General features: G+C 48.6%; 1 protein-coding gene across 1 annotated transcript; it reads right to left on the reverse strand.

The window, feature by feature from the left end:
• Positions 1–1,075: 1,075 nt before the first annotated feature.
• Positions 1,076–14,330, reverse strand: LOC145394352 (uncharacterized; the record flags this gene model as incomplete). Its single annotated transcript, XM_080268227.1, has 4 exons — positions 1,076–1,207; positions 1,391–5,080; positions 5,830–8,431; positions 13,807–14,330. Coding segments are annotated over 4 exons (6,948 nt in total), but the record flags the coding sequence as incomplete, so codon positions are not given.
• Between the last annotated feature and the right edge of the window lie 384 nt (positions 14,331–14,714).

A 14,714-nucleotide genomic window follows, 5' to 3' on the forward strand; every position in this document is an offset into this window, starting at 1 on the left:
TAAAATAGGCGAAACTAGAAAAGTCATAGGGTAGGATGAACATGGAGGGATCGTGAGAGGTGTTACGTATGCATGGTGGGGATGGAAAATGTTGAAATCTGTAAAGATATTTTATTTTTTCTTCGTCTTTTTTTCCATTATAAAGCATGAGTAAAGTTTATCTAAATGAGCAGTGCTATAACGATGGTGGAATTTGTTTTTTGACTCTCGTTCTAATTCATCATCATCATCATCATCATCAATCTTCCGCTACATCAGCCTTCACCACACACCATTCCTCAAAACTTTGCTCCACATCGTTATCGTCATCGTCGTCGTCCTATTACCTGCTAATACACGGGAAAGATCCAGAAATAGGAACGTAAATTAATTTGTTCTAATTTTAATTTATTATTTTCTGGTGGTTACAACACTTTTGATTATTTTTATCTTCTTTGTCTGTCATTTATTCAACTACTACTGTTGTAATAGTAGAATAATTTTGTATCTATTAAGCTCAGAATACACTTGCTGACTGATGCAGTTTAGATAGATAGATAGATAGATAATATTACTCTAGTACTTTCAGTTAACCACGGAACGAGCAAGTCACGGCACTTTTCCTAGAGGAGGAGGTTGTTCTAATAGAAAGCTTTGTCTGTCAGCAAGGAGCGTCACAGAGCACGGTTCCAAGAGCTACCTAGGGTATGGTTATGAAAATCTTTGTACAATAATCTAAGATAATTTTGCGCATTTTGTGAACCTCTAGTCGTCATAATCGGCTCTCGAACACTACCACAGTTGTGTTGTTCCATTTTCATACTTTTTTCGAAAGATAATGCAAGCGACAAAGTTAAAATCTGCAGATGCGCTAAAGTTTCTTCCCTTTGCACGAAAAAAAAAAAAAAAAGAATGTTGCACAAAGTCTACTGATATGTTACACTCTGTAGTACATCCCCACACAGATGAGTACAGTACAGCGAACAGTTAACCAGAGGATGTTCTGTACATTTTAAGGTTCTTTGTACTGAGAGATTACTTTATTTAGCGAAAGACTGTGAAGGGAAACAGTTATACACAATCTCAGGTAACTCCTTCAGCCAATGGATCTTCTAGTGGGTTTGGTGGTGAGGGATGTTGTAGTGGGTGTGGTGGTGGTGGATGTTGTTGATGTTGTAGGTGAGGTGGTGGTGGATGCTGTAGTGGGTGTGGTGGTGGTGGATGTTGATGTTGTGGGTGAGGTGGTGGTGGATGTTGTAGTGGGTGTGGTGGTGGTGGATGTTGTAGTGGGTGTGGTGGTGGTGGATGTTGTAGTGGGTGTGGTGGTGGTGGATGTTGTAGTGGGTGTGGTGGTGGTGGATGTTGTAGTGGGTGTGGTGGTGGTGGATGCTGTAGTGGGTGTGGTGGTGGTGGATGTTGTAGTGGGTGTGGTGGTGGTGGATGTTGTAGTGAGTGTGGTGGTGGTGGATGTTATGGTGGGTGTGGTGGTGGTGGATGTTCCAGTGGATGTGGTGGTGGTGGATGTTGTGGTGGGTGTGGTGGTGGTGGATTTTGTGGTGGGTGTGGTGGTGGTGGATGTTGTAGTGGGTGTGGTGGTGGTGGATGTTGTAGTGGGTGTGGTGGTGGTGGATGTTGTGGTGGGTGTGGTGGTGGTGGTGGTGGATGTTGTAGTGGGTGTGGTGGTGGTGGTGGTGGATGTTGTAGTGGGTGTGGTGGTGGTGGATGTTGTAGTGGGTGTGGTGGTGGTGGATGTTGTAGTGGGTGTGGTGGTGGTGGATGTTGTAGTGGGTGTGGTGGTGGTGGATGTTGCAGTGGATGTGGTGGTGGTGGATGTTGTAGTGGGTGTGGTGGTGGTGGATGTTGTAGTGGGTGTGGTGGTGGTGGATTTTGTCGTGGGTGTGGTGGTGGTGGCTGTTGTAGTGGGTGTGGTGGTGGTGGATGTTGTAGTGGGTGTGGTGGTGGTGGATGTTGTAGATGTAGTGGGTGTGGTGGTAGAGGATGTTGTAGTGGGTGTGGTGGTGGTGGATGTTGTAGTGGGTGTGGTGGTGGTGGATGTTGTAGTGGGTGTGGTGGTGGTGGATGTTGTAGTGGGTGTGGTGGTGGTGGATGTTGTAGTGGGTGTGGTGGTGGTGGATGTTGTAGTGGGTGTGGTGGTGGTGGATGTTGTAGTGGGTGTGGTGGTGGTGGTGGATGTTGTAGTGGGTGTGGTGGTGGTGGATGTTGTAGTGGGTGTGGTGGTGGTGGATATTGTACTGGGTGTGGTGGTGGAGGATGTTGTAGTGGGTGTGGTGGTTGTGGATGTTGTAGTGGGTGTGGTGGTGGTCGATGTTGTGGTGGGTGTGGTGGCGGGGCATGTTGTAGTGGGTGTGGTGGTGGTGGTGGTGGATGTTGTAGTGGGTGTGGTGATGGTGGATGTTGTAGTGGGTGTGGTGGTGGTGGTGATGGATGTTGTAGTGGGTGTGGTGGTTGTGGATGTTGTAGTGGGTGTGGTGGTTGTGGATGTTGTAGTGGGTGTGGTGGTTGTGGATGTTGTAGTGGGTGTGGTGGTTGTGGATGTTGTAGTGGGTGTGGTGGTTGTGGATGTTGTAGTGGGTGTGGTGGTTGTGGATGTTGTAGTGGGTGTGGTGGTTGTGGATGTTGTAGTGGGTGTGGTGGTGGTGGATGTGGCAGTAGATGTGGTGGTGGTGGATGTTGTAGATGAAGTGGGTGTGGTCGTGGTGGATGTTGTAGATCTTGTGGGTGTGGTGGTGGTCGATGTTGTGGTGGGTGTGGTGGTGGTGGTGGTGGATGTTGTAGTGGGTGTGGTGGTGGTGGATGTTGTAGTGGGTGTGGTGGTGGTGGTGGATGTTGTAGTGGGTGTGGTGGTAGTGGTGGTGGATGTTGTAGTGGGTGTGGTGGTGGTGGATGTTGTACTGGGTGTGGTGGTAGTGGTGGTGGATGTTGTAGTGGGTGTGGTGGTAGTGCTGGTGGATGTTGTAGTGGGTGTGGTGGTGGTGGATGCTGTAGTGGGTGTGGTGGTGGTGGATGTTGTAGTGGGTGTGGTGGTGGTGGATGTTGCAGTGGGTGTGGTGGTGGTGGATGTTGCAGTGGGTGTGGTGGTGGTGGATGTTGTAGTAGGTGTGGTGGTGGTGGATGTTGCAGTGGATGTGGTGGTGGTGGATGTTGTGGTGGGTGTGGTGGTGGTGGATTTTGTGGTGGGTGTGGTGGTGGTGGATGTTGTAGTGGGTCTGGTGGTGGTGGATGTTGTAGTGGGTGTGGTGATGGTGGATGTTGTAGTGGGGGTGGTGGTGGTGGTGGTGGATGTTGTAGTGGGTGTGGTGGTGGTGGTGGTGGATGTTGTAGTGGGTGTGGTGGTGGTGGTGGTGGATGTTGTAGTGGGTGTGGTGGTGGTGGATGTTGTAGTGGGTGTGGTGGTGGTGGATGTTGTAGTGGGTGTGGTGGTGGTGGATGTTGTAGCGGGGGTGGTGGTGGTGGATGTTGTAGTGGGGGTGGTGGTGATGGTGGTGGATGTTGTAGTGGGGGTGGTGGTGATGGTGGTGGATGTTGTAGTGGGTGTGGTGGTGGTGGATGTTGTAGTGGGTGTGGTGGTGGTGGATGTTGTAGTGGGTGTGGTGGTGGTGGATGTTGTGGTGGGTGTGGTGGTGGTGGATGTTGTAGTGGGTGTGGTGGTGGTGGATGTTGTGGTGGGTGTGGTGGTGGTGGATGTTGTAGTGGGTGTGGTGGTGGTGGATGTTGTAGTGGGTGTGGTGGTGGTGGATGTTGTAGTGGGTGTGGTGGTGGTGGATGTTGTACTGGGTGTGGTGGTGGTGGATGTTGTACTGGGTGTGGTGGTGGAGGATGTTGTAGTGGGTGTGGTGGTTGTGGATGTTGTAGTGGGTGTGGTGGTGGTCGATGTTGTGGTGGGTGTGGTGGTGGGGCATGTTGTAGTGGGTGTGGTGGTGGTGGTGGTGGATGTTGTAGTGGGTGTGGTGGTGGTGGTGGTGGATGTTGTAGTGGGTGTGGTGGTGGTGGTGGTGGATGTTGTAGTGGGTGTGGTGGTGGTGGTGGTGGATGTTGTAGTGGGTGTGGTGGTGGTGGATGTTGTGGTGGGTGTGGTGGTGGTGGATGTTGTAGATGTAGTGGGTGTGGTGGTGGTGGATGTTGTAGATGAAGTGGGTGTGGTCGTGGTGGATGTTGTATATGTTGTGGGTGTGGTGGTGGTCGATGTTGTGGAGGGTGTGGTGGTGGTGGATGTTGTAGTGGGTGTGGTGGTGGTGGATGTTGTAGTGGGTGTGGTGGTGGTGGATGTTGTAGTGGGTGTGGTGGTGGTGGTGGATGTTGTAGTGGGTGTGGTGGTAGTGGTGGTGGATGTTGTAGTGGGTGTGGTGGTAGTGGTGGTGGATGTTGTAGTGGGTGTGGTGGTAGTGGTGGTGGATGTTGTAGTGGGTGTGGTGGTGGTGGATGCTGTAGTGGGTGTGGTGGTTGTGGATGTTGTAGTGGGTGTGGTGGTGGTGGATGCTGTATCGGGTGTGGTGGTGGTGGATGCTGTATCGGGTGTGGTGGTGGTGGATGTTGTAGTGGGTGTGGTGCTGGTGGATGTTGTAGTGGGTGTGGTGGTGGTCGATGTTGTGGTGGTTGTGGTGGTGGTGGTGGATGTTGTAGTGGGTGTGATGGTGGTGGATGTTGCAGAGGGTGTGGTGGTAGTGGATGTAGTGGGTGTGGTGGTAGTGGATGTTGTAGTGGGTGTGGTGGTGGTGGATGTTGTAGTGGGTGTGCTGGTGGTGGTGGTGGATGTTGTAGTGGGTGTGCTGGTGGTGGTGGTGGATGTTGTAGTGGGTGTGGTTGTGGTGGATGTTGTAGATGTAGTGGGTGTGATGGTGGTGGATGTTGTAGTGGATGTGGTGGTGGTGGATGTTGTAGATGTAGTGGGTGTGGTTGTGGTGGATGTTGTAGTGGGTGTGGTGGTGGTGGATTTTGTAGATGTAGTGGGTGTGGTTGTGGTGGATGTTGTAGTGGGTGTGGTGGTGGTGGATGTTGTAGATGTAGTGGGTGTGGTGGTGGTGGATGTTGTAGATGTAGTGGGTGTGATGGTGGTGGATGTTGTAGATGTAGTGGGTGTGGTGGTGGTGGATGTTGCAGATGTAGTGGGTGTGATGGTGGTGGATGTTGCAGATGTAGTGGGTGTGGTGGTGGTGAATGTTGTAGATGTAGTGGGTGTGGTGGTGGTGGATGTTGTAGATGTAGTGGGTGTGGTGGTGGTGGATGTTGTAGATGTAGTGGGTGTGGTGGTGGTGGATGTTGTATATGTTGTGGGTGTGGTGGTGGTCGATGTTGTGGAGGGTGTGGTGGTGGTGGTGGTGGTGGTGGATGTTGTAGTGGGTGTGGTGGTGGTGGATGTTGTAGTGGGTGTAGTGGTGGTGGATGTTGTAGTGGGTGTGGTGGTGGTGGATGTTGTAGTGGGTTTGATGGTGGTGGATGTTGTAGTGGGTGTGGTGCTGGTCGATGTTGTGGTGGGTGTTGTCGCAGTGGATGTTGTGGTGGGTGTTGTACTGGTGGATGTTGTAGTGGGTGTGATGGTGTTAGTGGATGTTGTAGTGGGTGTGTTAGTGGATATTGTTGTGCTGGGTTTGGTGGTGGTGGATGTGGTAGTGGGTGTGGTGGTGGTGGATGTTGAAGTGGATGTGGTAGTGATGGATGTTGTAGATGTAGTGGGTGTGGTCGTGGCGGATGCGGTAGATGTAGTGGGTGTGGTAGTAGTGGATTTTGTTGTGGATGTGGTGGTGGTGGATGTTGTAGTGGGTGTGGTGGTGGTGGATGTTGTAGTGGGTGTGGTGGTGGTGGATGTTGTAGTGGGAGTGGTGTGGTGGTGGTGGATGTTGTAGTGGGTGTGGTGGTGGTGGATGTTGTAGTGGGAGTGGTGGTGGTGGATGTTGTAGTGGGTGTGGTGGTGGTGGATGTTGTAGTGGGAGTGGTGGTGGTGGATGTTGTAGATGTAGTGGGTGTGGTGGTGGTGGATGTTGTAGTGGGTGTGGTGGTGGTGGATGTTGTAGTGGGTGTGGTCGTGGTGGATGTTGTAGTGGGTGTAGTCGTGGTGGATGTTGTAGTGGGTGTGGTGGTGGTGGATGTTGTAGATGTAGTGGGTGTGGTCGTCGTGGATGTTGTAGATGTAGTGGGTGTGGTCGTGGTGGATGTTGTAGATGTAGTGGGTGTGGTCGTGGTGGATGTTGTAGATGTAGTGGGTGTGGTCGTGGTGGATGTTGTAGATGTAGTGGGTGTCGTCGTGGTGGATGTTGTAGTGGGTGTGGTCGTGGTGGATGTTGTGGATGTAGTGGGTGTGGTCGTTGTGGATGTTGTGATGGGTGTGGTGGTGGTGGATGTTATAGATGTAGTGGGTGTAGTCGTGGTGGATGCTGTAGATGTAGTGGGTGTGGTCGTGGTTGATGTTGTAGTGGGTGTGGTAGTGGTGGATGTTATAGTTAGAGTGGTGGTGGTGGATGTTGTAGATGAAGTGGGTGTGGTGGTGGTGGACGTTATAGTGGGTGTGCTCGAGGTGGATGTTGTAAATGTAGTGGGTGTGGTCGTAGTGGATATTGAAGATGTAGTGGGTGTGGTCGTTGTGGATGTTATAGATGTAGTGGGTATGGTCGTGGTGGTTGTTGTAGATGTAGTGGGTGTGGTCGTGGTGGATGTTATAGATGCAGTGGGCGTGGTCGTGGAGGATGTTGTAGAATTAGTTGGTGTGGTGGTGGTGGATGTTGTAGATCTAGTGGGTGTGGTGATGGTGGATGTTGTAGATCTAGTGGGTGTGGTGGTGGTGGATGTTGTAGTGGGTATGGTGGTGGTGGATGTTGTAGATCTAGTGGGTGTGGTGGTGGTGGATGTTGTAGATCTAGTGGGTGTGGTGGTGGTGGATGTTGTAGGTCTAGTGGGTGTGGTGGTGGTGGATGTTGTAGTGGGTGTGGTGGTGGTGGATGCTGTAGATGTAGTGGATGTAGTCGTGATGGATGTTGTAGTGGGTATGGTGGTGGTGGATGTTGTAGATATTGTGGGTGTGGTGGTGATGGATGTTGTGGTGGGTGTGGTGGTGGTGGTGGTGGATGTTGTAGTTGGCGTGGTGGTTGTGGATGTTGTAGTGGGTGTGGTCGTGGTGGATGTTGTAGTGGGTGTGGTCGTGGTGAATGTTGTAGATGTAATGGGTGTCGTCGTTGTGGATATTGTAGTGGGTGTGGATGTGGTGGATGTTGTAATGGGTGTGGATGTGGTGGATGTTGTAGTGGGTGTGGATGTGGTGGATGTTGTAGTGTGTGTGGGCGTGGAGGATGTTATAGTGGGTGTGGATGTGATGGATGTTGTTGTGGGTGTGGTCATGGTGGATGTTGTAGTGGGTGTGGATGTGGTGGATGTTGTAGTGTGTGTGGATGTGGCGGATGTTGTACTGGGTGTGGATATGGTGGATGTTGTAGTTTGTGTGGTCGTGGTGGATTTTGTAGATGTAGTGGGTGTGGTCGTGGAGGACGTTTTACTGGGTGTTGTGGTGGATGTTGTAGTGGGTGTTGTCGTGGTGGATGTTGTAGATGTGTAGGGTGTGGATGTAGTGGATGTTGTAGAGGATGTGGTCGTGGTGGATGTTGTAGTGGGTGTTGTCGTGGTGGATGTTGTAGTGGGTGTTGTCGTGGTGGATGTTGTAGAGGGTGTTGTCGTGGTGGATGTTGTAGTGGGTGTTGTCGTGGTGGATGTTGTAGATGTGGAGGGTGTGGATGTAATGGATGTTGTAGTGGGTGTGGTCGTGGTGGATGTTGTAGATGTAGTGGGTGTGGTCGTGGTGGACGTTGTAGTGGGTGTGGTGGTGGTGGATGTTGTAGTGGGTGTGGTCGTGGTGGACGTTGTAGTGGGTGTGGTCGTGGTGGATGTTGCAGTGGGTGTGGTCGTGGTGGATGTTGTTGTGGGTGTTGTGATGGAAGATGTTGCTGTGGGTGAGGTCGTGGTGGATGTTGTAGTGGGTGTGGATGTAGTGGATGTTGTAGATGTCGTGGGTGTGGTCGTGGTGGATGTTGTGGATGTAGTTGGTGTGGTCGTGGTGGATGTTGTAGTGGGTGTGGTCGTGGTGGATGTTGTAATGGATGTGGTCGTGGTGGATGTTGTAGTGGGTGTGGTCGTGGTGGATGTTGTAATGGGTGTGGTCGTGGTGGATGTTGTAATGGGTGTGGTCGTGGTGGATGTTGTAACGGGTGTGGTCGTGGTGGATGTTGTAATGGGTGTGGTCGTGGTGGATGTTGTAATGGGTGTGGTCGTGGTGGATGTTGTTGTGTGTGTGGTTGTGGTCGTGGTGGATGTTGTCGTGGGTTTGGTCGTGGTGGATGTCGTAGGTTTGGTGGGTGTGGTCGTGGTGGATGTTGTAGTAGATGTGGTCGTGGTGGATTTTGTGGTGGGTGTGGTGGTGGTGGATGTTGTAGATGTAGTGGGTGTGGTGGTGGTGGATGTTGTAGCGGATGTAGTCGTGTTGGATGTTGTAGATTTGGTGGGTGTGGTCGTGGTGGATGTTGTTTTGGGTGTGGTGGTGATGGATGTTGTAGTGGGTATGGTGGTAGTGGATGTTGTAGTTGGTGTGGTGGTGGTGGATGTTGTAGTGGGTGTGGTGGTGGTGGATATTGTAGTGGGTGTGGTGGTGGTGGATGTTGTAGTGGGTGTGGTGGTGGTGGATGTTGTAGTGGGTGTGGTGGTGGTGGATGTTGTAATGGGTGTGGTGGTGGTGGATGTTGTAGTGAGTGTGGTCGTAGTGGATGTTGTGGTGAGTCTGGTTGTAGTTGATGTAGTTATTTTTGCAGTAATACACATATTGGCCGTCGTAGGTGTAGTTGTAGTTCTTGCAGTTGTAGCAGATGAATTTATAACAGTTGTTGTTGTATATACACTGGGATTAAAAGCAGTTGTATTATCGTTCTCTGGACAGCCACTCACATTGACAGAGAAGGGGCGTAAGATCTTGCCCAAAATATCGTCTAAATCTTGCTCTTGCACTAATTTTGGCAAGAGATTGAGATTTTTAAGTTGATCCATAGTCGATAGCGTGATTTCCTCTGTGTTTCCCGCCATTTCTATTTTCCGTGTTGCATTTTCTTTCACCTGAAGTTGGGTATTTTGTGTTTGACTAGGGTCGTTCCAGAGGAGCTTTTTGATTAGCCCTGGTGCCATTCTGAGGTTCTGAAGTTGTTTCCTCGTCGGTACTAAAATTTCCGCTGCGTTTCTTTCCAGTCGTGTTTTCGTTGTTGCATTTCCCTGAAGCTGGGCGTCCTGCGTGTGTGTGTGGTTGTCCCAGTGTAGTTCTTTCGCTAACTTTGCCACCAAGATACTCCGAAGTTGTTCCATCGTAGGTAGTTTGTTTTCCTTCTTGTTTCCTTCCGTGTGTATTTTCTTTGGTGGTTTATTTTTGTCTTGAAATTCGGTGTCCTGTGTTTCATTGTGGTTGATTCTCCCGGTGCTTTTCTCTCGTTGTTTTTTCCTTGAGATGTTGACCTGAAGTTGGGTGTCGTGTGGTTGACTGTGGTTGCTTTCCTTGGAGGGTCTATCTGGTCGAATTTTCTTGGCTTGATCTTCCTCCACCTGAATCTGAGTGCCCCGTGGTTGATTGTGGTTGAGGTCCTCTATGTGTCTCTCTTGTCGTATTTTTGTTGGTTCTTTCTGAAGTTGTGGTTGACTGGGGTTGATTTCCTCCTTTGCATTGGTTGAGGTACGTGTCGTCTCCCGAGTGTTTGGTGGAGCGTTGTGTTCCCCCAAATTGTATATCTTTATGTCGTTGGTCATGGGTTGTAAGATTATGGAGGAATATATGGGTTGAAGTGCTGCGCGATCTCTAACAGCATATGGGTAAGTGGCGTTTATGAGAGCCATTTTTCTTGCATTAATCGACGCCAGAGCACGACCAAGCCAGGTAGTTAGGGCTCTGAGCTCCTTGTTGGGATTTGCTTGAGTGTGGTGAGGCTGGGTGTGGTGTAGCTGAGTGTGGTGAGACTGGTTCGCCTGGGTGTAGTGGTGAGATTGGTTATGATGTGGTTGGTTTTGGTGAGACGAGTTGTGGTGAGGTTGGATGCGACGAATGAGGATGTGCTGAGACTCGTTGTGGTGAGACTCCATGTGGTGAGGCTGAGTGTGATGAGTCTGGTTTGGCTGGGTGTTGTGAGGCTGTGTGTGGTGAACCTGGGTGTGGTGTGACTGATTATGGTGAGGTTGGATGTGGTGGGTGTGGTGAGGCTCCATTTGGTGTGGCTGGGTGTAGCGAGTCCCATTTGGCTGGGTGTGGTGGTGAAACTGGGTGTGGTGAAGCTGGGTGTGGTTGTGCTTCGAGGTGTCCCGTGGGTGATGCGGGAGGGCTGCACATATCGCAGCTGCCATCACCACTAACATCACCACGACCGGCATGCTCTGGAGGAAAGAAACAAGGAAATGCATAAGAACCTCTTACTTACTTTGAAGATATGATGAGATAAGAATTACTTCCTTGTATGAGGTGAAAATCGTGTCCTGATGGTGCGGATAAGATGTCAATGTTCAGACTGTATACTTCCATATTTAATCTCTATCCTGTCATGAAGTAGGATTTGGCTTTCCCCTGTTGGCCACACATCTAGATCGATGATGGTAACAGTAAAAGTAACATTACCCGGAAAGTAACACAGTAGTAATCCGTTGCTAACTGTATAGTTACTTTTTGTCCCTCATAGTTACAGAAAAAACCTGGATGCACAAATGAACACCTTTTACCCGGAAGTTATCAGTCCAAAGTTTCATAGATCCATACCCTTTTACAAAATGGGTTTTATACGGTAATGTTTTTCAATGTGTTAAATATGGACAGAAGGGGCTAAATGCAGTGCCACAAAAAGCCACTCACCATGGTCGGAAGAAGGAAGGAGGGACGAACACGGAGAGCGTCTTAAATCGTTGTGGACACTCCTTAGATAAGATGTTCTCGATCACCTGAGTCCATTAACACCGCCTGCCAACACTCGTGCCTGTCAACACAACTTCCTCATCGCGCCATTTCGAGATGTTGTCCCTGTAGGCACTTCTTTCCACTCGCTTCTCACCTGTTTGTCAATCTTAATCAAGCGAGATCATTAGCATCGGGGTTTGGAAGACTCTGGGAGATGTTGCACAATATTGGCGGAGGGGTTGCAGAGTTGATGCTTCGGTGAGACGTGTTCCAGAAATATTATCCTCTAAATAATTTCTGGGTCGCTTTAGGATAATATTCTGACGGAAGCTAGTGCGTTCTGTTTATTAATCTTTTATTTGTATTTTTTTTTATTTGTGAGAGATCCATCATTGATTTTTTTACTACTCCCACTGCCACACCCACGCCCACACCAGCAGATGAGCGGTCCCCGCAACACCATATACCGCCAGCGCTATTTACGAACCGCCCATGATAATCTAATGTACACACACACACACACACACACACACACACACACACACACACACCCACACATGGCATCGTGTCTCACAGTCAGCCCAGTGACATTAGGCAACACAATCCCTGACACTCAAAATTCTTCGCTTAGCTGCCTTTTATCGCTCGCACCTGAAGATCAAAGAAGTTACTGAAAATTACAATAGTGAGTTTTTTTTTTCACCCCTGTCAGTTTATTTGATGGTCAGATGTAGTCAGACTGGAGGGTGGATTCGACTAGTGACCAAGGAGACTCATTCCTGCCTCACATTGAAAGGTAATTTAATTTCACCCAGCCATTTACACGTACACACTTGATGCCTTCTAAATATGAAGCCACTCATGATTGTTACCCCCTTAATTACAGGTATTTCCTAATTTCACTCAATCATTCATCAATAGAATTGCTTACTACACAATCCTAATCAATGAAGCTTGTGTAGAGTGATCAGAGAAAAAGAAAGTGTAAGTTGGGTAAGTTTTGTATAGTTACCCAAAGTATATTCATTTTCTTTCATCCTGTTCATCAAAGAAAACTAAGAAATGTAGCTATAACTTCGCCAAAAATACTTGAGTTTGTAGAGCACATATGGGGGACATTTTCATCCTCTCTCCCATTTTCCATAGCCCATAATTCTGTGGCACATATATTCTTTTACATGTTCATTAATTTGTTCCACACATACCGTTCTGCTTCGATGGTTGTTGCGTTATTCTATTTATGTTGTTTTGTAATACGCTCACACCAGGTGAGCCTCTTTCATGATGCTATGTCTGGCAAAAGATGGATTCTCTTACAGACAACCTAAAGGATGGCATAAAAACTTCACTGTGCCATGCTTCAGTCTAAGTATTTATTGATTAAGATTACTAATAATACATAATACTAACATGTGTTAATATTGCACGATACTTAATAAAACTAATATACTCGCAAACTGCATTTCTGGGCTAAAAGACTTTGATCAATGAAATATAAGGAATCCAAGATCAGATTATTGTATAAGTACAGAATAATAATAATAATAATAATAATAATTATAATAAACCTTAACTACAGAGTAAAAGAATATGATCAGTAGAACCTAAAGAAAACTATGACCACATTTTGATATAAGTGAAATACTCTTTAAGACACAGGTCACAAGCACTTCAAAAAGGTGACCTTTTTTTTTGCAAATTATTTTCTACCACCTTCAGACGATTTTATTCAGCTCTGGGATAAATACCCCGTCCTGAACGAGTTCATGAAAAGTCTAGCTATCCTCTCCCTTTTCAAAAATCTCTCACAAGAAAATTATGAAATAGTTTTGAAGTAGGAGGAAGTAACTTTTCCAGCTTGATGACCTTCTTTCTTCTTCTCATTCTTATTCTTATTCTACTTCTTCTTTCTTCTTCCTCGTCATCACCATCATCATAATCATAATCATCATCATTTTCGCTCCCTCCCTGTCTCCCTAAACACACACACACACTTCATTCCATGGCCAAATAAAATCGTCTCTATGTGATAAAAATAAGCTAACATTAAGAGATTACTGGAAAGCCTTCAGACAACTAACACTGTATTTAATTCTTTACATGTTACTTTACCCAAATTCCTCTTTTTTTTATGCTGCTTTAACTATGAACAAATACGCTATGAGCGGTAGTCACGCATTGCATAAACAACACATAATACACTACTAACTTACAGATATATAGATAAACTGGCAAGGAGGGGGTAAGTAGGGAGTCTCCTTGAAAGCAATATATGTGTCCTTGTTCTCATCCTGGTTCTTCGTAGACAGAGCGTTGACCGGGAGGAAGAAGAAGCCTGTGTGTGTTTGGAAGAGAGCAGGGGAAATAAATTAGAGGCATCGTAAGTCAAAGCGTGGATTTATTCGGGTAACCATTACTTTTGGCTTTCATTTCGATCTCCCAATTATGTGTGTCAATCTGCACACACACACACACACACACACACACACACACACACACACACACACACACACACACACACACACACACACACACACACACACACACACACACACACACACTGAAAGTCACTCGTCCGTTCAGAGAGTGAGAGGGGAAGAGATACACAGACACCCAAGCCTCACCATTCTCTCTAGCCGAACACGATGCCGCCTTCACCCAAATCATATGCACGGGTGGTAGGCTTTATGCATTCTGTGCCATACAGCGCCGTCTCCATCAGCTTGTCCAGGTCAAAAAGCGCTGGATAGTTAGCCGCGATTGTAACCATCGTCCTAGCGTCGTTGTAAAAGGGATTACTTGCGGGGGAAAGGAGTTTGAAGTCTTCTTCGGGTGAGATGGATGTGTGCACATTCGTTATGCAGGTATTTTTTATAGTAAGGCAGATTCCGACGCTCCTGGGTGGGTGTGGCCTGGATGTGGTGGGTGTGGTGGTGGTGGTTGTGGTTGTGGATGTGGTGGTAGGGGTAGTAGTTGTCGTGGTTGGGGTAGTGGTAGAGGTTGTGGTTGTTGTGGTTGGGGTGGTGGTTGTGGTAGGGGTGGTTGTGGTTGTGGTAGGGGTGGTGGTGGTTGTGGTTGTGGTTGGGGTGGTGGTGGTTGTGGTTGGGGTGGTGGTGGTTGTGGTAGGGGTGGTGGTGGTTGTGGTAGGTGTAGTAGTGGTAGTAGTTGGGGTAGTAGTTGTTGTAGTGGTGGTGGTGGTAGTGGTAGGTGTGGTAGTGGTTGGAGTAGTGGTTGTTGTGGTAGGGGTGGTAGTTGTGGTAGTAGTAGGTGTTGTAGTGGTAGTGGTGGTGGTGGTGGTTGGTGTGGTAGGGGTAGTGGTGGTGGTGGTGGTTGGTGTGGTAGGGGTAGTGGTGGTGGTGGTGGTGGTGGTTGGTGTGGTAGGGGTAGTGGTAGTGGTGGTGGTGGTGGTTGGTGTGGTAGGGGTAGTGGTGGTGGTTGGTGTGGTAGGGGTAGTGGTGGTGGTGGTGGTAGGGGTAGTGGTAGGGGTAGTGGTAGTGGTGGTGGTGGTAGGGGTAGTGGTAGGGGTAGTGGTAGTGGTGGTGGTGGTTGGGGTAGTGGTAGTGGTGGTGGTGGTAGGGGTAGTGGTAGTGGTGGTTGGGGTAGGGGTGGTGGTGGTGGTGGTGGTGGTGGTGGTGGTGGTGGTAGGTGGGGTATTTGTGGTCTGCCTATCTTCATCATGGTCTTTTCCAGACATAGGGTACCGGGTGGGCCATGGACCAAACCATGGTCTTCTGGTGGTCGTTGTGGTAGGTGGGGTGTTTGTGGTCTGTCTGCCTTTATCTTGGTCTTTTCCAGACATAGGATATCGGGAGGGCCATGGTCCAAT

Source organism: Coenobita brevimanus, chromosome 27 (genome assembly GCF_032717465.1).
Source record: "Coenobita brevimanus isolate Jiangsu-jjx chromosome 27, ASM3271746v2, whole genome shotgun sequence".
Classification (NCBI taxonomy): domain Eukaryota; kingdom Metazoa; phylum Arthropoda; class Malacostraca; order Decapoda; family Coenobitidae; genus Coenobita; species Coenobita brevimanus.